Below are 20,994 nucleotides of genomic sequence, written 5' to 3'. Positions count from 1 at the left end.
CTTTCTTGGGCGTCCTGAAGCTGCCTTCACAACAATTGAACCGCTCTCCTTGAAGTTCTTGATGAATCGATAAATGGTTGATTTAAGTGCAATCTTACTGGCAGCAATATCGTTGCCTGTGAAGCCCTTTTTGTGCAAAGCAATGATGACGGCACGTGTTTCCTTGCAGGTAACCATGGTTGACAGAGGAAGAACAATGATTCCAAGCACCACCCTCCTTTTGAAGCTTCCAGTCTGTTATTTGAACTCGATCAGCATGACAGAGTGATCTCCAGCCTTGTCCTCGTCAACACTCACACCTGTGTTAACGAGAGAATCACTGACATGATGTCAGCTGGTCCTTTTTTGGCAGGGCTGAAATGCAGTGGAAATGTTTTTTGGGGATTCATTTCATTTGCATGGCAAAGAGGGACTTTGCAATTAATTGCAATTCATCTGATCACTCTTCATAACATTCTGGAGTATATGCAAATTGCCATCATACAAACTGAGGCAGCAGACTTTGTGAAAATTAATATTTGTGTCATTCTCAAAACTTTTGGCCACAACTGTATATGATTGGTTGTGACGTTGGCTCATCAAGCATGGTCGTAGCAGAGTCAACCCCTCCTTCCTTACACTCTGACCCCTGACCCCTCTCCTCTACTCCCGTTGTTCCTTCCTTCCCTCCAGCCACCCTAACCAGCTACTCGGAGAACGCTGAGCGGGGGGGTAAATACGGGGAGGGGGGTTTCTCGCGTGGCAGTAACCTGAAGCTGTGGCAGAGCCAGAAGTCTGGCACCGACTCGTTCCTGTACCGTGTGGATGAGAACATGGCCGCCTCAACCTACAGCCTCAACAAGATCCCTGAAAGACACCTGGACAGCATGTCCTCCCACTCCGCTCACTCCATCCCTCTGTACCTCATGCCTCGCCCTAACTCCGTAGCAGGTGAGTCCCACCCTCTTCCTCGCTCTTCCTGCTTGGTCTGTTCCTACTGTACACATCTATATCCTAACCTTTGACGTTGATCTACGGCTTGACTGCGCCTACGGCTTGACTGCGTCCTTATGCAGTGTCCTTCCTTCCCCTTTTTATCTAAAAGGCGCAAGATAATGTTGACAGCCTCATTCAGTATTGAGCTCTATTGTTTGATTCCAGGAAAATATATATATATTTTGCACATTCTGTCAATTGTATCTGAATGTTGAGGGGAACGTTACATAGAAAGTGTATGTTTGTCTAGTTATGACACTTATAGCATGCCTCAAATAGCTTATTCCCCAAAGTATGGCTAAATTAATCTTAAAATGTGAAGTTACATAACAGGCTGCCATTCCCAATGGATCTTATTGTATTATTGTCCTGCTATCCAGAGCCGAGACATTCATTGGAGATGAGCTGTATTACTGAGCCTTCCCTTCAGACGTTACAGTGTTGCGAAGATGCAGTGGGGTTCCGACAATGTCAATACTAACATACCGCTCAGAATGAACTCCCAGTGTATTGTTTAATTCTTAGTAGTGTGCCAGAGTAGATAATGGAACAGTTTCACTAAAAGGAGTAATATACCTCACACATATCAGTTCTGACCTGCTCTCTATGTCAGCCATGTTCTAATAGCTAACTGTCTGTCTGGCAGCCAGGTAGTGGGTGTACAGACAGTGGTTTAGAGAGAATGAGCTTCAATCTATTCTCCTGCTTCAATAATGAGTCCTTGAAAAAGGACAGAGCAGGCAGGAGGAGTGGGCTCGAGAGCTGCTCGAGAAGTAACATGACATGAGATGAGATGAGAGCGACAGCGAGGGAGGGAGAGGAGCGAAAGAAGGAGAGATGATTTATTTTATCCAGGCCTACAGTAGAATGAACCTTGTGAGTGGTGGAATGGGACTGAGAAGGAGGAGAGAAGTGGATGCATTAGGAGGTAGGGAAAGAGGGAGAGCTATCTCCTCCACCAAGGGGAAGAAGAGCGAGGGATGGAAGAAAGGAGGGAGGAGAGGAGGCCGTGGATTGGCTGGTCTCCCACGGCAGAGGAACATCAGAGCTTCAGGCATTAACCGTTTCCATCCCCCTGAGTCACTGAGAGGGAGAGAGACACTGCTTTGAAGTGCAGGAGGAGAGAACTAGCTGAGACCGTGGAGTGAGAGGAAAGGGAGGCTGCAGAGGTGGAAAATGAGGAGAGGGGGATACTTTATTACCTAATGAGAGAGAAGCTTGTTGGGAGAGTGTGAGAGGGATGGAGAGAAAAGAGAGAGGGTGAAGGAGGGAGGAAATATATAATGTTAAAGGAGGATATATTTTCTGTCTCGTTCACAGTCATCTCAGTAGTATTTTAAGTGGAATAGAACAGAAATGAATAGAAACCTCTCATTGAAAAATTTACATTCTCCTCAAAACTCTTTGGCCTTGAAGACCAGACTAATAAAACATAGTCAGTAACCCATCAGGTTTTGCACCATGCCATTCTTCAGAATTTTCACCTCTGTACATATTAATAATGTAGGGTGTGTCCAAAATGGAGCCGTATGGGCCCTGGTCAAAATGAGTGCACTAAATAGCAATAGGGTCCAATTTGGTATGCAACCTGTATTGTAGAAATATTACACTAGAAATGTCAATACCTCTATTTCCCCTTGGAGAGGGAGATTGGGCGGCATCACATTTTACAGGAGACAATAGCATTTAGTTAATTTCTGAAATGTGTTGTGGGATAACTGGCTGGACTGTTGGGATACCAGGCCTACTGCCTAGCCTGGATGTATATCAGAGAGCAGCAATGTTCCTGGACATGTGCTTTATAACTGGGTTGTTAAAGCAGGAACATGCGCATTCACGCACACAGCTGGGTGAGGTCTCCACCATGCTATTCAGCGCCAGGAGTCATTTCATCATGATGTCTCTCTCTCTCTCTCTCTCTCTCTCTCTCTCTCTCTCTCTCTGTCTGTCTGTCTGTCTGTCTGTCTGTCTGTCTGTCTGTCTGTCTGTCTGTCTGTCTGTCTGTCTCTCTGTCTCTCTGTCTCTCTGTCTCTCTGTCTCTCTCTCTCTCTCTCTCTCTCTCTCTCTCTCTCTCTCTCTCTCTCTCTCTCTCTCTCTCTCTCTCTCTAACACTTTTCCCCCTCCATTTCCACTGAGCACGCTAGTTGTGCTATCTTAGCTGCATTGGCACAGACACTGCATTGCTGATAGATAGTGAATTCAACTCTCAACTCAGTCCTCCTCAGATTAAAACCAAGTTGAAGAAAGGGAGAATTTGAATTTAGCTCCTGACCTTATTCCTAAATCCAAACATTATCTTTGACCTTTTGTCTTAGTTTAGTGGTAACCTGTACCCAGATCTGTTTGTGCTGTCTTGCCAACTCCTATGGTCATTGTCATGCCAAACATGTAGGCCATACATCACAAACGGACCAGGCTAGCGTAGTGGTAGTAGGAGTGGCGTTTCTTATCTGAACAAACCAGTCTGTGTCCCAATTGACACCCAATTTCCTATTTAGTGCAATAGTTTTTTCTTTTCTTTACCAGGGCCCATAGGGCTCTGATCAAAAATAGTGCACTATATAGGGAATAGGGTGCAGTTTGGGACTAACATCACCCAGTTCCATGACCATGGCCACCCCCATTGCAGTAAGGTCCAGGGCCAAGCCCCCAGCATTCCCAGCTGCTGTCCTCCCTCCATTTTGGGAAAGCTGTGCTGTGAGCTTCATCATTGGTTGACTCCATTGCTGGTTTGCTGTAGTGACTCACTGCAATCAACAACACAGACACACATGCTACTGGAGCATTAACACTAAGCTGATGCACACAAGCTGCTGGGAGGTGAACCCTCTGAGATGGACAGAGGAGGAAGAGACCAGTGTTAATGATCAGACTGATCTGATCCCAGCATACCTCTAGATCTCTCCCCATGGATTATATTGTACTTACAACCTGGGTGCAGTTTGCCTGGATAGATGCTACTGACGAGTTAAGGCTGATCTGAGAGGGAGTCAATAGGAAGTCATGCTCGACCCCCTTCCTCTCCTTCCTCACTCCATGATGCATCTGTGGATCTATTCAGGTAGAGTTTCAAAGAAGACAGTGCCTCAAGGTGTGTTTGACCTCCATGCTCTGAGAGTAGTGACTCTCTCTCTCTCTCTCTCTCTCTCTCTCTCTCTCTCTCTCTCTCTCTCTCTCTCTCTCTCTCTCTCTCTCTCTCTCTCTCTCTCTCTCTCTCTCTCTCTCTCTCTCTCTCTCTCTCTCTCTCTCTCTCTCTCTCTCTCTCTCTCTCTCTCTCTCTCTCTCTCTCTCTCTCTCTCTCTCTATATACATACATACATACATATGTCTGGCTTTGAGGCTGCAGCTCCTACTGATGTGGTGGCGGGTTGAGGGAACTGACCCCCCCCCCTCACACACACACACCAGCCTCTGTAATCTCATTGACAATGCAGTGGCCCCCAGAGTAGAGCTGGTCTGCAGACACAGCATGGTGTGAGCAAGCAGCAGTGTCAGTGTGAAGGATTTTTCTCCATGAATAAGACATTTGTCTGCAGAGTTAATTAATCCACAGGGTCTAGGTGGCATCTGCCTCCTCTCACAAGCCCATGGAACAGCCGTTCAGAGGGGGGTGGGGGACAGGTCCATGTAACAGCCATATTGCATCCCTCCCTCCTGCCTTCCTCTCTAAACTTTACTGTGAACTTACTCAGTCTTGACGACCAAACCGCCTCAGGATGCTGGCATGAGCTATCATAATACTGTATGTGAATCAAAGCTGCATGTGAATCAAACGGTTTCTTTCTCTCCTCTTCCACACACACACACACACACACACACACACACCTCAGCCACCAGCTCGGCTCACCTGGAGGACCTGACCTACCTGGATGATCAGAGACACACTCCGCTGCGCACGTCGATGCGCATGAATCGACAGAACACACACACCGGACCAGGCCACGCCCAGACCGACCTCAGAGGTAAGACAGGAGCACTATAGCCCTTCAGAAGAGACAGGTTGCTTCCCAAATGACACCCTATTCTCTATATATAGGGCTCTGGTCAAATGTGCACTATATAGGGAATAGGGTGACATTTGGGACAACCATAATGTTCTCCCCTCGCCATTCTTCCTTCTTTACTTATTTAGCCACTAATGAACTCATCACAGTCTTCTGCCATCCAGTCATACAGTATAGGGATACAGCAAGCTGCTGCCTCAAGTGCTTTTACATTTCACACTTAGCTGTGTGTCTCCATAACACATCTACAAAATAATAATTATATCACATGAGCGTGCGTGCTTCTGCATGTGTGTGTGGGCTCCCCATAGCCAGCTGCAGAGTAGAGGGTTCTAGGCCTGGTACTCTCCGAGCTCTATAGCCACTTGTTTTCTCCTCTCCTAAGCGCAGCCAAGTGTGTTTACATGCCGGCCCACTGCATCCAGGCATGCTCCTTGCCTCTTCCAATCAGTGTTAGCAACCTTCCTGAGTAAACTACACCTCCTTACTTCAGGGAGAGAGACTTACTTAACTAGTTGGTATGGCCGCACAGTGAGTTTTAAAGGAGAACAAATTGTCTGCTATAAAAGTAGGTATGGTCGCAAAGGGAGCAACACATTGCTGCTATACTATAGTGAGTATGTATGAGCGGGTTGTTGTGCTAGTCAGATGGTAACCAAATGCTGAAGCGTCCTCCTTGGTTGGCACTGCTTCACATCCTTTGTTTTATGTTGTTTGATGCTGTCATGGAAATCAAGAGACTAGCTCAGTGATGCTGTTTTAAGCCCAGTGAGTGAGTCAGAGTGAAGATAGCAGGGAGAAGAGACCATGTGTCCCAAATGGCTCCCTATTTAGTTAACTACTTTTGAACAGGGCCCATAGGGGTCTGGTCAAAAGTAGTGCACTAGATAGGGAATAGGGTGCCATTTTGGAAATGACCATGGTACAGTAGCTTAGCAAGAGATGGTGATAGACCTGGTGAATCAGGCAGATGCAGTTTCTTAGATTGCCTCCCACCTAATATACTCATTCTAGACACACATATGCAGGCACAAAAATCCATGCATGCAAATGTATGCACGCACGCACGAAGGCAGACACACACACGCACATCTGTGGAGTAGAGCTGTCTGGGCCTAATGTAACCCTGGTCCTTCATATGGAGCAGACTGAAGTACCACTCCTCCTCACCTCCCTCCATTCTTTCAGCCTCCCCTGCTCTGAGTCATCCTCACCTAGTGAATAATTAAAGTGTCTGAGTGAGCCTTTCCGTCTGGACACGTACACACACAGTGATACCACTCTGTCTAGCTGGTCAGGGGGAGAGGAGAGGAGCAGAGTGATCCCTAGGCTTATACCTCTCACAGCCTTGTCTAAGCAGGAAGTGATGCAGCTCCAGATACAGCACCCCCCACAGACCCGCTCCATGCTCCCTCCTTCCTGCTCACAACATGGCAGCCATGTTTCTAGGATTTTATCACCTTCAGCAGACCAGCAGAGGCACTATGACTTAGCTAATAGGCCTAATGCTTAATGGTCTTTGCCATAGACAACTGCTAGTGCTGAGTAGTACCTTGTGTGAGGTGATTACAGTGGGAGAAGAGACTAAATGCCAGCCCTGTATTGGCGCTAGCATTTAGTCACTTAATGAGATTAGCACCACTTAATGCAGGACACCGTATTAATTGACATCTGCTATGGCCGGTGCCCGGTCTAACTAACACACAGTGAAGAGAAAGTGTTTGGTTTGTTAGTTTTTTTCCATTACTGATATCTACGACACTCTTTCATGGTCTGAGATTTTATGAATCAGTTTTAGGATCGATTGAAGGATGGCAATGCAGAAAAGATTTTCGATGGTTTGCTGCATCCCAGCAACTGTTTTATGCCAAGGCTCAGTCTGTGTCTCTGTCTGTGTCTGTGTCTCTGTCTGTGTCTGTGTCTGTGTCTCTGTCTGTGTCTCTGTCTGTGTCTCTGTCTGTGTCTCTGTCTGTGTCTCTGTCTGTGTCTGTGTCTGTGTCTCTGTCTGTGTCTCTGTCTGTGTCTCTGTCTGTGTCTCTGTCTGTGTCTCTGTCTGTGTCTCTGTCTGTGTCTGTGTCTGTGTCTGTGTCTGTGTCTGTGTCTGTGTCTGTGTCTGTGTCTCTGTCTGTGTCTCTGTGTGTCTGTGTCTCTGTCTGTGTCTGTCTGTGTCTCTGTCTGTGTCTGTGTCTGTCTGTGTCTCAGTCTGTGTCTCAGTCTGTGTCTCTGTCTGTGTCTCTGTCTGTGTCTCTGTCTGTGTCTCTGTCTGTGTCTCTGTCTGTGTCTCTGTCTGTGTCTCTGTCTGTGTCTCTGTCTGTGTCTCTGTCTGTGTCTCTGTCTGTCTGTGTCTGTGTCTCTGTCTGTGTCTCTGTCTGTGTCTCTGTCTGTGTCTCTGTCTGTGTCTCTGTCTGTGTCTCTGTCTGTGTCTGTCTGTGTCTGTGTCTCTGTCTGTGTCTCTGTCTGTGTCTCTGTCTGTCTGTGTCTGTCTGTGTCTCAGTCTGTGTCTCTGTCTGTGTCTCTGTCTCTGTCTGTGTCTCTGTCTGTGTCTCTCTCTGTGTCTCTGTCTGTGTGTCTGTGTCTGTGTCTGTGTGTCTGTGTCTGTGTCTGTGTCTGTCTGTGTCTCTGTGTCTGTGTCTGTGTCTCTGTCTGTGTCTGTGTCTCTGTCTCTGTCTGTGTCTGTGTCTGTGTCTCTGTCTGTGTCTGTGTCTCTGTCTGTGTCTCTGTCTGTGTCTCTGTGTCTGTGTCCATGTTTGTGTATTGTCGGTTTTTGTTTGTGGTGATTCAGCGAAATTGAGTTTATCAAGTTGTGTTGACTGTATATACATAATATATGGTGCTGCTGATGTCAGGCTATATTCACAGATTGTAAGTAGTTTTTCCCCAGATATATCTATACTACTGCACTACTGTGCAGTCATCAACCATTTTTCCCAACTTGTTATTATTATTATTGGTTTAGCTGTAAAACATGCTTGGCCCAGCACTTTGTACGTTTTGGGAAGGAATATATTATATAAATAACAGCAATTGGAGCTCATTATATTGTGATGCTCCTTATGTAACACACACACCGTTCATCACACATGTTCTCCCCAGCCCTGACTCATGGTCTGTCTATTGCATTTATGTTGTACTGTGTCGCCTGCCCTAAACCAATAGATAGATATCACTTGACCACAGGATATTTCTTTCTGGGAGTGTACTGCCTTACAATAGATGGATCTGGAGATGTTATTATATCATATTAGTTGATATCTGATGCTGCAGTCTCCATCTCCTATTGCGGCTCTCTGTACCAGTGTTGGGGGCCGGTTCCATATTCCAGTTCTTCATTGGAATTAGAATTGGAATGTAATTGACCTTTGACCACCAACCCTGCTCTGCACCATTAGCATACTGCACACGGCTGCCAGCGTCCATTCTGTTATGCTTCCCATGACCCTCTCTGTTCTTTCATTGCCTCCTCTTTTCTCTGACTTCTGTTTGTCTCAGCTTCTGCTAACAACCATGCCTGGCAATCCCAATCACGTAAGTTTACTTTACTTTAATCTGGTTACATGTCTGGTAACATGCATTTTGTCCATATTTCCACTGATGTTGTTTCAGATAATATAGCGAACTGTAAAATTAAGAGAAGTAGGAAAAATAACTCCTGTTTCGATTTGGTCCTTCTCTCATCTCCAGACATATATTTTAGTCCAAACATAGTTTACATCCATTTGCTTTTTAATAGTACTCTTGTTCAGATGAACGGATGCCCAGACAGTCTTTGAAAAACAACACGTTTATCTAATGACTCCCCCTAGTGAGGAAAAATAATAGTATTTGTGTTAGGACATACAGGTTTCAATTGTGAAACAAATGAATATTTCCCTTGAATCCCTTCTCTGTCACACATGATTACAGCAGTGATTACAGTAGGGATTACAGTAGTGATTACAGCAGTAGGAGGAAGTCTCATGACAGTCAGGACTCACTATAGGCCATACACACTCATTATCTTAATGTAGTGGCAGCATTTCTCTGTAAAATAAAGAGCAACCATTGTAACTGTCCATCCTCTCTCTCTCTCCCCCTGCCCCTCCAGTGCGGTTTGCCCCATACCGGCCACCTGACATCTCCCTGAAGCCCCTCCTCTTTGAGGTGCCCAGCATCACCATGGACTCCGTCTTCACCGGCCGTGATTGGCTGTTCCAGGAGGTCGATGCCCATCTCAACAGAGGCAACAACATCCCCAACCTCGGCGTAGTTGTCGTGGGCAACATTGGCTACGGCAAGACAGCCATCATCTCTCGTCTGGTGGCGCTGAGCTGCCACGGAACGCGCATGAGACAGATCGCCTCTGACTCTCCGCAGGCCTCTCCCAAACGTAGGCTCAGATACTCATGAATAGAGAGTGCTATTAAAATGGCCACAACCAACAAGTCAGCTTTCAATAAAGTTTCTAAAAAAAACATTTCTGTTGAACAAAACAGAGGTGGAGTGCATGCTTTGCTATTGTTGGAACGGCAGATTGATCCTTTAAGCTGATATAAAAATGGTTTGACAAACATGCCATTGGTTAAATCCTCTTCCTTCTATGCTTCTTCTCAGATGGAGAGCTCCCCCTTACTCAGCCCCAGCCGGCCTATAGCACAGGTACTCTGGGAGGGGGCAGCTGTCCCGGGACCCCTGAAATGAGACGACGCCAGGAGGAGGCCATGAGGAGACTGGCATCTCAGGTTAAAAAAAAGATGACTCTCCAATAACAATTATACCCTCATTGCCAAGCTAACAGACCAGTTAAAATGCATGCCCAACACATCTTCATACTAAGTGACATGCTAGTCTGGATTTTGGACCAGTTTCACAGCATATTTGAGACATCAGTACACAAGGCTAGCTGTTTTAATTGCAAACATCCAGTTTGGCCTAGAAACATTCTTTCTAACAACTCTTTCTCTTTCAGTGGAGTAAACGTGTTAACATTTATGAACCTGTCTAGTCTGAAGTTAAATATGAATGATGTGTGAGGCGGTGCTTAGTGGCTTCCCTAAATCCCCACACCACTCACATCATACCATAGCCCCAGCTTCCCCTATCCCCTAAATGGGGGTGACAGACGCGCCTTGCCATCTGTAGCCCCAGCCCCAGCCCCATTCCTCTCCCCAGCCTGCTGCATTATGCAGATGTGTTTAAAAGAGAAAAAACAACTTTGCCAGGGAGCCTTATGAAATATGTATACCTGCAGAAAGCCATTTCCCAGCCAAGCTATTATATCTTGTTAACTCGATGCATTAATAATTGAGCCTGTTCCCACTTTTCTCCCTTTGTTTTAAGCTCTGTTTTATTCCTCTGTGACTCAATTAGCATTTTATCCTGATTTGTTATTTTATCCCTGCGGTTTCCTTGATGAAACAGAGGAACAGAGGCTGGCGCTTGGTCCACGTCAACTGTCATAGTCCCCGAGCTGGACACACCTTGCTGGTGGCGCAGCTTACTAATTGCTTCACTTCACCTCTCTCCTCCTCTTTTTCATTTTATTTTTCTCTCCTTACCTCTTTCACGCCCATCTGTTCTTTGTGTTATCTGCTCGTGGCAGTTTATAAAGCTTTGTGCTCACCGTGCTGAGAATGTATTATTATAGAGAAACACACTGAGATTACTCATCTGTGTTGTGCGGATAATCATTTAGACTTTTGACTCCTCTGGGTGTCCGTCTAAACATGCAATTAAACACACACTCATTCACATTCATCTGTTCTCAACGGCAGGGAGCTCTGAATTATTTATTGGCTGAAAACCGAAAAGAGAAACGCGACGTAATATGTTCATTACACTGCAATCATCCACCATGAACTAGTTGACTCACTAGTTGACTCACCAAATCAATTGTAGCAGCGCCAGTTTATAAAACCTGATTCTTATCGTCAAAACATAGAAAAACAGGATCGTGTTCATTTTAAGCACCAATCTGAAGAATGACCTGGACTTGGTCCAATAAGAAATGCACATTTTATTTTAAAATGTTTTTTAAAATGTTTTTGCTACAGTGTGACCTAATGACCTGAACCCCGTCTTATATTTTCCACACCCTTTTACTGACCTACCATGTCTCCCCCCTCTCTATCGCCCCCAGGTGGTGGCGTACCACTACTGCCAGGCGGACAACGCCTACACGTGCCTGGTGCCAGAGTTCGTCCACAACGTGGCAGCGTTGCTGTGTCGCTCGCCACAGCTCATCGCCTACAGAGAGCTGCTGCTCAGGGAGCCACAGCTACAGAGCATGCTCAGTCTGCGCTCCTGCGTTCAGGATCCCCTGGCCTCCTTCAGAAGAGGAGTTCTAGAACCCCTAGATGCCCTCTACAAAGGTGATACAATTCTCTGCTATAGGCCCTGGTTAAAATCCCTATAGGCCCTGGTTAAAAGCCCTATAGGCCCTGGTTAAAATCCCTATAGGCCCTGGTTAAAAGCCCTATAGGCCCTGGTTAAAAGCCCTATAGGCCCTGGTTAAAAGTAGAGCCCTATAGGCCCTGTTTAAAAGCCCTATAGGCCCTGGTTAAAAGCCCTATAGGCCCTGGTTAAAAGCCCTATAGGCCCTGGTTAAAAGCCCTATAGGCCCTGGTTAAAAGCCCTATAGGCCCTGGTTAAAAGCCCTATAGGCCCTGGTTAAAATCCCTATAGGCCCTGGTTAAAATCCCTATAGGCCCTGGTTAAAAGTAGAGCCCTATAGGCCCTGGTTAAAAGCCCTATAGGCCCTGGTTAAAAGTAGAGCCCTATAGGCCCTGGTTAAAAGTAGAGCCCTATAGGCCCTGGTTAAAAGTAGAGCCCTATAGGCCCTGGTTAAAAGTAGAGCCCTATAGGCCCTGGTTAAAAGTAGAGCCCTATAGGCCCTGGTTAAAAGTAGAGCCCTATAGGCCCTGGTTAAAAATAGTGTGCTATAAGCCCTGGTTAGAAGAAGTACACTATAAAGGGAATCTGGTCAAAAGTAGTGCACTATATAGGGAATAGGGTGACATTTGGGGGACACCCCTAGAACCCCTGGATGCTCTCTACAAAGGGGATAAAACTGTCTCTACTCCTAGTGACTCTGTCAGTGGGTGGGATCCTCAACACATATGTATTCTTGATTTTAGCAAGAGTACATTAGGCAGAACATTTGCAATCATGTTTTTTGGTCCATATTGACTCTTTTCTCTGTGTGTGGTTTTCAGAGAGGAAGATCGCCTCTGAAGATGACCTGGTCATCCTGATAGATGGGCTAAATGAGGCAGAGTTCCACAAGCCTGACTACGGAGACACCATCGTCTCATTCCTCAGCAAAACCATCAGCAAGTTTCCCCCCTGGCTCAAATTGGTGGTCACTGTTAGGACCACATTACAGGTAGACACATTATACTCATTACAATCCTCTACCCCTCCATTAAGCGTGTGGCCATTAAAAACATACAAGATTAACAGTGTTAACACCAAACAAGGATAATTGTCTTTTGATAGAGTTTGTCAATAGATGTACAAGCAATCTTCCACTGATGTCAATCTTGTTACACTGCCCATGCATCTCTTTCCCTCACCCACTTTTCTTCTTCCAACCCCCTTCATCCTCCTCTCTCCTTCCTCCCACTTTCTTCTTCCATCCATCTTCATCCTCCTCTCTCCTCCTCCTCTCCTTCATCCATCATTCCCCCCTCTTCCTCCTTCCTCCTTCTCCCTTCATCCTCCCCTACTTCCCTCCTATAGGAGATCACCAAGCTGCTCCCATTCCACCATATCTCTCTGGATGGTCTGGAGGAAAATGATGCTATAGACCAGGATTTACAGGGTTATATCCTGCACCGCATCCACAGCAGTCCTGAGATACAGAACAACATCTCTCTCAACGGCAAGATGGACAACACCACCTTCGGCAAGCTCTCTGCCCACCTCAAGGCCCTCAGCCAGGGATCCTACCTGTACCTAAAACTCACCTTTGACCTTATAGAGAAGGGGTACCTGGTCCTCAAGAGCTCCAGCTACAAGGTAAGCCGGTAATCTACAGTATGCATTATTGCCTTGCTTTTATTCTTGCCTTTATTATTTTTCTTTATCCTACTTTTAATTACACCAAACAAAAATATAAAAGCAACATGTAACAATTTCAATGATTTATGGATTTCACATGATGCAGCGATCAGTAGGCCCACCCACTTGGGAGCCAGGCCCATCCACTGGGGAGCCAGGCCCAGCCAATCAGAATGAGTTTTCCCCCACAAAAGGGCTTTATTACATACAGAAATACTCCTCAGTTTCAACAGCTGTCTGGGTGGCTGGTCTCAGACAATCCCGCAGATGAAGAAGCCGGATGTGGAGGTCCTGGGCTGGCGTGGTTACACGTGGTCTGCGATTGTGAGGCCAGTTGGACGTACTGCCAAATTCTCTAAAATGACATTGGAGGCAGCTTATGAACATTACAATCTCTGGCAACAGCTCTGGTGGACATTCCTGCAGTCAGCATGCCAATTGTACGCTCCCTCAAAACTTGAGACATCTGTGGCATTGTGTTGTGTGACTAAACTTCACATTTTAGAGTGGTGTTTATTGTAAGGTGCACCTGTGTAATGATCATGCTGTTTAATCAGCCTCTTGATATGCCACACCTGTCAGGTGGATAGATTATCTTGGCAAAGGAGAAATGCTAACTAACAGGGATGTAAACAAATTTGTGAAGAAAATATGAGAGAAATAAGCTTTTTGTACGTATGGAAAATTTCTGGGATCTTTTATTTCAGCTCATGAAACATGGGACCAACACTTTACATGTTGCGTTTATATTTTTGTTCAGTATATATAATGCATTCGGAAAGTATTCAGACCCCTTGAGTTTTTCCTCATTTTGTTACTTTACAGCCTTATTCTAAAATTGATTAAATTGTTTTTTTTCAATCTACACAATAGCCCATAATGATAAAGCAAAAATAGGTTTTTACTCAGTACTTTGTAGGAGCATCGATTACAGCCTCAATTCTTCTAGGGTATGACGATACAAGCTTGGCACACCTGTATTTGGGGAGTTTCTCCCATTCTTCTCTGCAGATCCTCTCAAGCTCTGTCAGCTTGGATGGGGAGTGGCGCTGCACAGATATTTTCAAGTGCAAAGATGCTTGATCGGGTTCAAGTCCAGGCTCTGGCTGGGCCACTCAAGGACTTTCAGAGACTTGTCCCAAAGCCACTCCAGCATGTTTTTGGCTATGTACTTAAGGACGTTGTCCTGTTGGAAGGTGAACCTACGCCCCAGTCTGAGGTCCCGAGCGATCTGGAGCAGGTTTTCATCAAGGATCTCTCTGTACTTCATCTTTCCATCGATCCTAACTATACTCCCAGTCCCTTCCACTGAAAAACATCCCCACAGCATGATGCTGTCACCAAGATTCTTCACCGTAGGGATGGTGCAAGGGTTCCTTCAGACGTGACGCTTGGCATTCAGGCCAAAGAGTTCAATCTTGGTTTCATCAGACCAGAGAATCTTGCTTCTTATGGTCTGAGTCCTTTAGGTGCCTTTTGGCCAACTCCAAGCGGAGACACAATCCTGTCTCGGACCTCGAAGGACAATTTGTTTCTTCCTCATGGCTTGGTTTTTGCTCTGACATACACTGTCAACTGTGGGACCTTATATAGACAGGTGTGTTACTTTCCAAATCATGTCCAATCAGTTCAATTTACCACAGGTGGGCTAAAATGTAGAAACATCTCAAGGATGATCAATGGAAACAGGATGCACTGGAGTTCTCACTTCGAGTCTCATATGAAAGGGTCTGAATATTTATGTAAATAAGGTATTTCTGTTTTTTATTTTTAAGAAATTTGCAAAAATGTTTAAAAACCTGTTTTTGCTTTTTTAACTATGGGGTATTGTGTGTAGATTGATGAGGAAAATGTTTTATTTAATCCATTTTAGAATAAGGCTGTAAAGTAAACAAATGTGGAAATAGTCAAGGCCTCTGAACACTTTCTGAAGGCACTGTATGTGCCATTTACATGTTTTATACAGAACATTGCATTGCACTCCCTATCTAAGAAATATGCTATAATAATGATTGACTGACTGATTGATTTATTTGTTGATAGAAAATATCTGATTGATTCATTGATCCCAGGTGGTGCCCGTCAACCTGGCAGAGGTGTACCTGCTGCAGTGCAACATGCGTTTCCCTACCCAGTCGTCCTTCGAACGGGCCCTCCCCCTACTCAACGTGGCCGTGGCATCCCTCCACCCCCTCACTGACGAACAGATCTACCAGGCTATCAATGCCGGCTCCCTGCAGGCAAATACACTTATTGCACTGACGTGGAACCGTTTGCATTTCCCATAGGAAAACATGTCACACTTAGCCACCATGCGAACACTACCTGGGCATGTGCAGTTGTATACCGGATAGCAACGATAGTGCCCGTGAAAAATAACAGCCTTAGCAAAGCTCCTGGGCGTGTGCACAGCTAAGAAGCTAAGTTTCTTGGTTTCACCCTCTTTGATGCAGGGTATGCTGGACTGGGAGGACTTCACACAGCGCGTAGACAACCTAGCCATGTTCCTGGTCAAGAGGAGGGACGGGACCAGGATGTTTGTTCACCCATCCTTCAGGGAGTGGCTGATCTGGAGGGAGGAGGGGGAGAAAACCAAGTTCTTGTGTGACCCCAGGTCAGTGGGTGGATGGGTCTCCTGGTGTGTAGGGGGTGGGTACTATATGAGAGACTGATGTAGTCTTGGATAGAGTTACAAAAAATTCCCCAAATTCCTAGCTTTTCCAGAAATCACGGTTAGACGTTTCCTAGAATCATTCGTGAATTAACAGGAATAAGCATGTTCAACTAACTGTCAACAACATTACATCTAACTATCTACTAACCCTAACTATTTGTGCAGAAGCTCATGGTTTATGTTCCTCCCTGTCTCCCTGTAGGAGTGGCCACACCCTGCTAGCCTTCTGGTTCTCTCGCCAGGAGACCAAGCTGAACCGACAGCAGACCATTGAACTGGGACACCACATCCTCAAAGCACACATCTTCAAGGTTCACCTAACCACACTGCCTACAGACACGCACACAGACTCACACACACACACACACACACACACACTTTCGTATGCACACAGCACAACTCAAAGCAGTGACAGCTCAAATGATGTCTATATTTCAGGGCCTAAGCAAGAAGGTTGGGGTTTCCTCGTCCATCCTCCAGGGGCTGTGGGTTTCCTACAGCACAGAGGGCCTGTCCACTGCTCTGTCCTCACTTAGAAACCTGTACACACCTAACATCAAGGTACTGCTTCAACCTCTACACTCTTAACGTCAGGGTAACTTACTGCTTTTCCTTCTTAACTCTTAACATCAATGTAACTTACTGCTTTTCCTTCTTAACTCTTAATATCAATTTAACTTACTGCCTTTCCCTTTTAACTCCTATCATCAAGGTAACTTACTGCTTTTCCCTTTTCTTTAAAAAAAAAAATGTATTTATTTATTTATTACCCTTTTTTTCTCCCCAATTTCATGGTATCCAATTGTTTTTAGTAGCTACTATCTTGTCTCATCGCTACAACTCCCGTGAAGGTTGAAAGTCATGCGTCCTCCGATACACAACCCAACCAAGCCGCACTGCTTCTTAACACAGCTCGCATCCAACCCGGAAGCCAGCCGCAACCAGGTGCACGGAGGAAACACTGTGCACCTGGCAACCTTGGTTAGCGTGCACTGCGCCCGGCCTGCCACAGGAGTCGCTGGTGCGCGATGAGACAAGGACCTCCCTACCGGCCAAGCCCTCCCTAACCCTAACCCAGACGATGCTAGGCCAATTATGCATCGCCCCACGGACCTCCCGGTCGCGGCCGGTTATGACAGAGCCTGTGCTTTTCCCTTTTAACTCTTATCATCAAGGTAACGTACTGCTTTTCAGTGTTGTCTTCAAGACCACCTAAAGCGAGACCGATTCAAGACCGGAGCAAGTCGAGTCCGAGTCTAGACTAAGACTCGAGGGAGGCTGAGACCGAGTCAAGACCTAGACCGGGCGGGGGAAGAGGGGTCAGAGACAGAGTCGAGACCGAGACCAGAAAAATGCGAGTTCAACATCATAATTGCAATTTTGTCAAATCCCCACCATAATAAGAGTTCAAAATGTCCAGTATTTCTGTGTTCATATTTCAGAACAACATATGGTTTCTTTAGACATTCAGAATAGTGAATAAATGCTGCTGAAGGCAAATAGAGCCACTATACAAATTATTACTAACCCAAACACAGTGGAGCACAATGAGCCTTCTACACCTTCAGAGAAGGGCTAAGGATTTATAAAATAATGATTATAATAATGATCTGATTTAATCTCTTCAGTTTTTGTTGGAAATGAAAGGGTTAACACTGAAGAGAAAAAATATCCTATCAGGATTTTTCTTTGCTAGTCTCTGGGGAGATAAATCTAGCTAGCTAAGTCAGCTATTGGCTAGGTCATCAGAAACTAGAAAAGGCATCTGCCATTCAACTGTATTAGGGCAACATTTTGGAGTGAAGGTGGAATCAACCAATCACATTTTTACTTAATGGGTGGGACCGATTTGACAAAAACGTATGGAAAAGTCTGCCTTCTTGAAGGCCAATAGCGAGGCCAATAGCGAGCAGTAATTTTCCCACGGTCTAGCTAGCTAGCTTTTGTTGTTGGCTAGTTTTCAGCAGCTGCAGCAGGTGTTATCAAAGAGGATGTTGTTGCTAAATCTTATTAGAATATGTTCATATACACACCCAGGAAGAATGACACTTTTCAAAAATGTTCTGACAAGCTACCACTTAGATATGGTCATTTTCACATTTTCATAAATTCTTAGAATGTTTGGGAATTATATATACTAAGGCATTTGTGAAAATTCTATAGCAATGTAGTGTGGGAAAGGAGCCATGCATTTGGACAATGAATAGACACTGCAGTAAATTAAACCGAATAAAAACATCTGTTTTGTCCAGAACCGGAGTCTACACAGGCTGGTGCGCTATAGCCAATCAGAGCTACAGTAGACTTTTGTACAAACAAGCCATAGAACACATTCGCCAAAAGCCACAAAATACACCTGAATGGATTTCTGCAAATATGCAAACACCACTGGAGTCCTCTTACATGTGGGAACGTACAGTCCTATTGATCAAACAACCATGAAAAGGCTCTCTCCCTCAGTTATGTACATCAGCAACAACAATATCAACTAATGCTAGCCAGAGCAAGATTAGCTCAAATCTAATGAAGGAACATCAGATAAACCCTCTCAAACTTTTTCTGCTAGTTGACTGTCAAAATTGCACTGATAAATGATGGGGAATTGTAGCCTCTTCATCCTTCTGCAGCTTGCCTTCCAATGCATGCTTGTCCCAACCAAGCACCCAAGCTAACTGGCTAGCTTGCTACTTCCAGACACAAATGAGAGAATACCTCACTCTGACCATTTTACTTGCCGTAGCTGAGCAGGTTAGACTGTTTACATGTTATCTAGAGCACTTTTTTTGTCTACGTTTGCTGACACCGGTCATATTCAGCAGGTGTTGTGCTTTTGTAAATTCATCAGTTGTTCTGCGCTCTGGCAATTTCAGATGAAAGTGCTCTGAAATCGTAGTAGACAGCATATCTCTTGCGCATGCAAAATTCACTCTGGCTAACTGGATAACATTCGTTGAAGTTCTTGCTAGCTAACCAAATGACACCTGCATCTCTAGCTGTGTATAGCCATCGAAAACCATATGAGGGGAAAAAGTCAATCACTTACCCACTCTTCCAATGGCTTGACATCCTCCTAGCAGCTAGCTAGAGTTAGGCTCTGTGTTTTAAGCATGCTACATACACTACCGTTCAAAAGTTTGGGGTCACTTAGAAATGTCCTTGTTTTTGAAAGAAAATCTCATTTTGACTTCATTAAAATAACATCAAATTCATCAGAAATACAATGTAGACATTGTTAATTAATGTTGTAACAGTGAAGAGCCAACTCTGGGATGCTGGCCTTCTAGGCAGACTTGCTCTGTCCAGTGTCTCTGTTATTTTGCCCATCTTAATCTTTTATTTTTATTGGCCAGTCTGAGATATGGATTTTTCTTTGCAATTCTGCCTAGAAGGCCAGCATCCCGGAGTTGCCTCTTCACTGTTGACGTTGAGACGGGTGTTTTGCAGGTATTATTTAATGAAGCTGCCAGTTGAGGACTTGTGAGGTGGATATTTATCAGACTCTAATGTACTAGTCCATTTGCTCAGTTGTGCACCGGGGCCTCCCACTCCTCTTTCTATTCTGGTTAAAGAGAGTTTGCGCTGTTCTGTGAAGGGAGTAGTACACAGCATTGTACGAGATCTTCAGTTTCTTGGTAATTTCTCACATGGAATAGCCTTCATTTCTCAGAGCAAGAATAGACTTGTTACGGGTTTCTTCTATCTCCTCCTCTGACGAAGAGGTGTAGCAAGGATGGGACCAAAATGCAGCGTGGTAATTTTCATACATGTTTAATAAAGATGAAAAACGAACAATACAAAAACAACAAACGTAACGTGAAAACCTATACAGCCTATTTTGTGACAACAGAGACAGGAACAATCACCCACGAAACACTCTGGCTGCCTAAATATGGTTCCCAATCAGAGACAACGAGAATCACCTGCCTCTGATTGAGAACCGCCTCAGGCAACCATAGACTTTACTAGACAACCCTACTAAGCCACAATCCCAATACCTACTAAAACCCCAATATAAAAACACACCACAAAATAAACCCATGTCACACCCTGGCCTGGCCAAATAAATAAAGAAAACACAAAATACTAAGACCAGGGCGTGACAAGACTGATGAGTTTCAGGAGAAAGTTATTTGTTTCTGGCCATTTTGAGTCTGTAATCAAACCCACTAATGCTTATGCTCCAGATACTCAATTAGTCTTAAAGAAGGCCAGTTGTATTGCTTCTTTAATCAGCACAACAGTTTTCAACTGTGCTAACATAATTGCAAAAGGGGTTTCTAATGATTCTAATGAATGTTTTTTTCAATGGGAAGTAATAGTTGTGCATTTCAATTTGGAAATGCTTAATGGTTGTGTTTTTGTATTCTTATGATTGGGACCTACTGGCTTATTATGTCTGAGTTTATGGACTGCTTATCCTTTAACATCATTCTGTGTGTGATTGTCTTTCCATCGGCCCTATGCAGTGGTGTAGTGGTGATTTAACATCATTCTGTGTGTGACTGTCTTTCCATCGGCCCTATGCAGTGGTATAGTGGTGATTTAACATCATTCTGTGTGTGATTGTCTTTCCATCGGCCCTATGCAGTGGTATAGTGGTGATTTAACATCATGCTGTGTGTGATTGTCTTTCCATCGGCCCTATGCAGTGGTGTAGTGGTGATTTAACATCATTCTGTGTGACTGTCTTTCCATCGGCCCTATGCAGTGGTGTAGTGGTGATTTAACATCATGCTGTGTGTGACTGCTGTCTTTCCATCGGCCCTATGCAGTGGTGTGTCTTTCCAGTGGTGATTTAACATCATGCTGTGTGTGACTGCTGTCTTTCCAAAAGTGGTGATTTAACATCATGCTATGTTTTTCCAGTTTTTTGGAAAATTCTTTTTTCCCCAAAAGTTCCTACCCTAGATTTTTCAGATTTTCACTCTCAAAATCCTACTTAAAATAGAAATAAAATACAAAAATGTGATGGTCTAAGTCCACAACAATGTTTAAACCACATCAATCTGATTGGATGGGCCTGACAGGGCCTGGCTCCCCAGTGGGTTGGCCTTTGTCCACACAGGCACTTCCACGTCTACACGCCTGGTGCAAACAGCGCATGATGACAATTGCACATCACAAATAGCAACTAACCAACACTTCCGACTAAACTTTTTCAATACCTGATTTGCATACCCATTGTTGTCTTAGTTAGCATTTACTGTTAGATATCATAAGCTGAAACGTCTTTCCTACCCTACCGATGTCATTCTTCTGTGAGCTGCTCCATGCCAAAACCAGCTGAGAACTGCACACTCTTGC

The 20,994-nt window shown here is 44.9% G+C and overlaps 1 protein-coding gene across 8 annotated transcripts in view; it reads left to right on the top strand.

The window, feature by feature from the left end:
* tanc2b (tetratricopeptide repeat, ankyrin repeat and coiled-coil containing 2b) overlaps positions 1 to 20,994 on the top strand; it is a 234,479-nt gene that overhangs the window by 195,691 nt on the left and 17,794 nt on the right. For 6 of the 8 annotated variants that reach the window (XM_042306173.1, XM_042306170.1, XM_042306169.1 and 3 more), the window contains 12 exons: positions 673 to 930; positions 4,806 to 4,937; positions 8,469 to 8,504; positions 9,064 to 9,345; positions 9,570 to 9,697; positions 11,095 to 11,326; positions 12,170 to 12,339; positions 12,696 to 12,974; positions 15,089 to 15,256; positions 15,470 to 15,630; positions 15,893 to 16,001; positions 16,129 to 16,251. In XM_042306173.1, the coding sequence (XP_042162107.1) occupies positions 673 to 930; positions 4,806 to 4,937; positions 8,469 to 8,504; positions 9,064 to 9,345; positions 9,570 to 9,697; positions 11,095 to 11,326; positions 12,170 to 12,339; positions 12,696 to 12,974; positions 15,089 to 15,256; positions 15,470 to 15,630; positions 15,893 to 16,001; positions 16,129 to 16,251 (2,078 nt within the window). The remainder of the gene's footprint in view (positions 1 to 672; positions 931 to 4,805; positions 4,938 to 8,468; positions 8,505 to 9,063; positions 9,346 to 9,569; positions 9,698 to 11,094; positions 11,327 to 12,169; positions 12,340 to 12,695; positions 12,975 to 15,088; positions 15,257 to 15,469; positions 15,631 to 15,892; positions 16,002 to 16,128; positions 16,252 to 20,994) is intronic. The other 2 variants (XM_042306172.1, XM_042306171.1) reach the window with 1 other exon arrangement.

The sequence above is a fragment of the Oncorhynchus tshawytscha genome, linkage group LG25 (genome assembly GCF_018296145.1).
Source record: "Oncorhynchus tshawytscha isolate Ot180627B linkage group LG25, Otsh_v2.0, whole genome shotgun sequence".
Classification (NCBI taxonomy): Eukaryota; Metazoa; Chordata; class Actinopteri; order Salmoniformes; family Salmonidae; genus Oncorhynchus; species Oncorhynchus tshawytscha.
The sequence above is the reverse complement of the archived record's forward strand: the minus strand, read 5'-3'. Positions and strand labels throughout refer to the sequence as shown.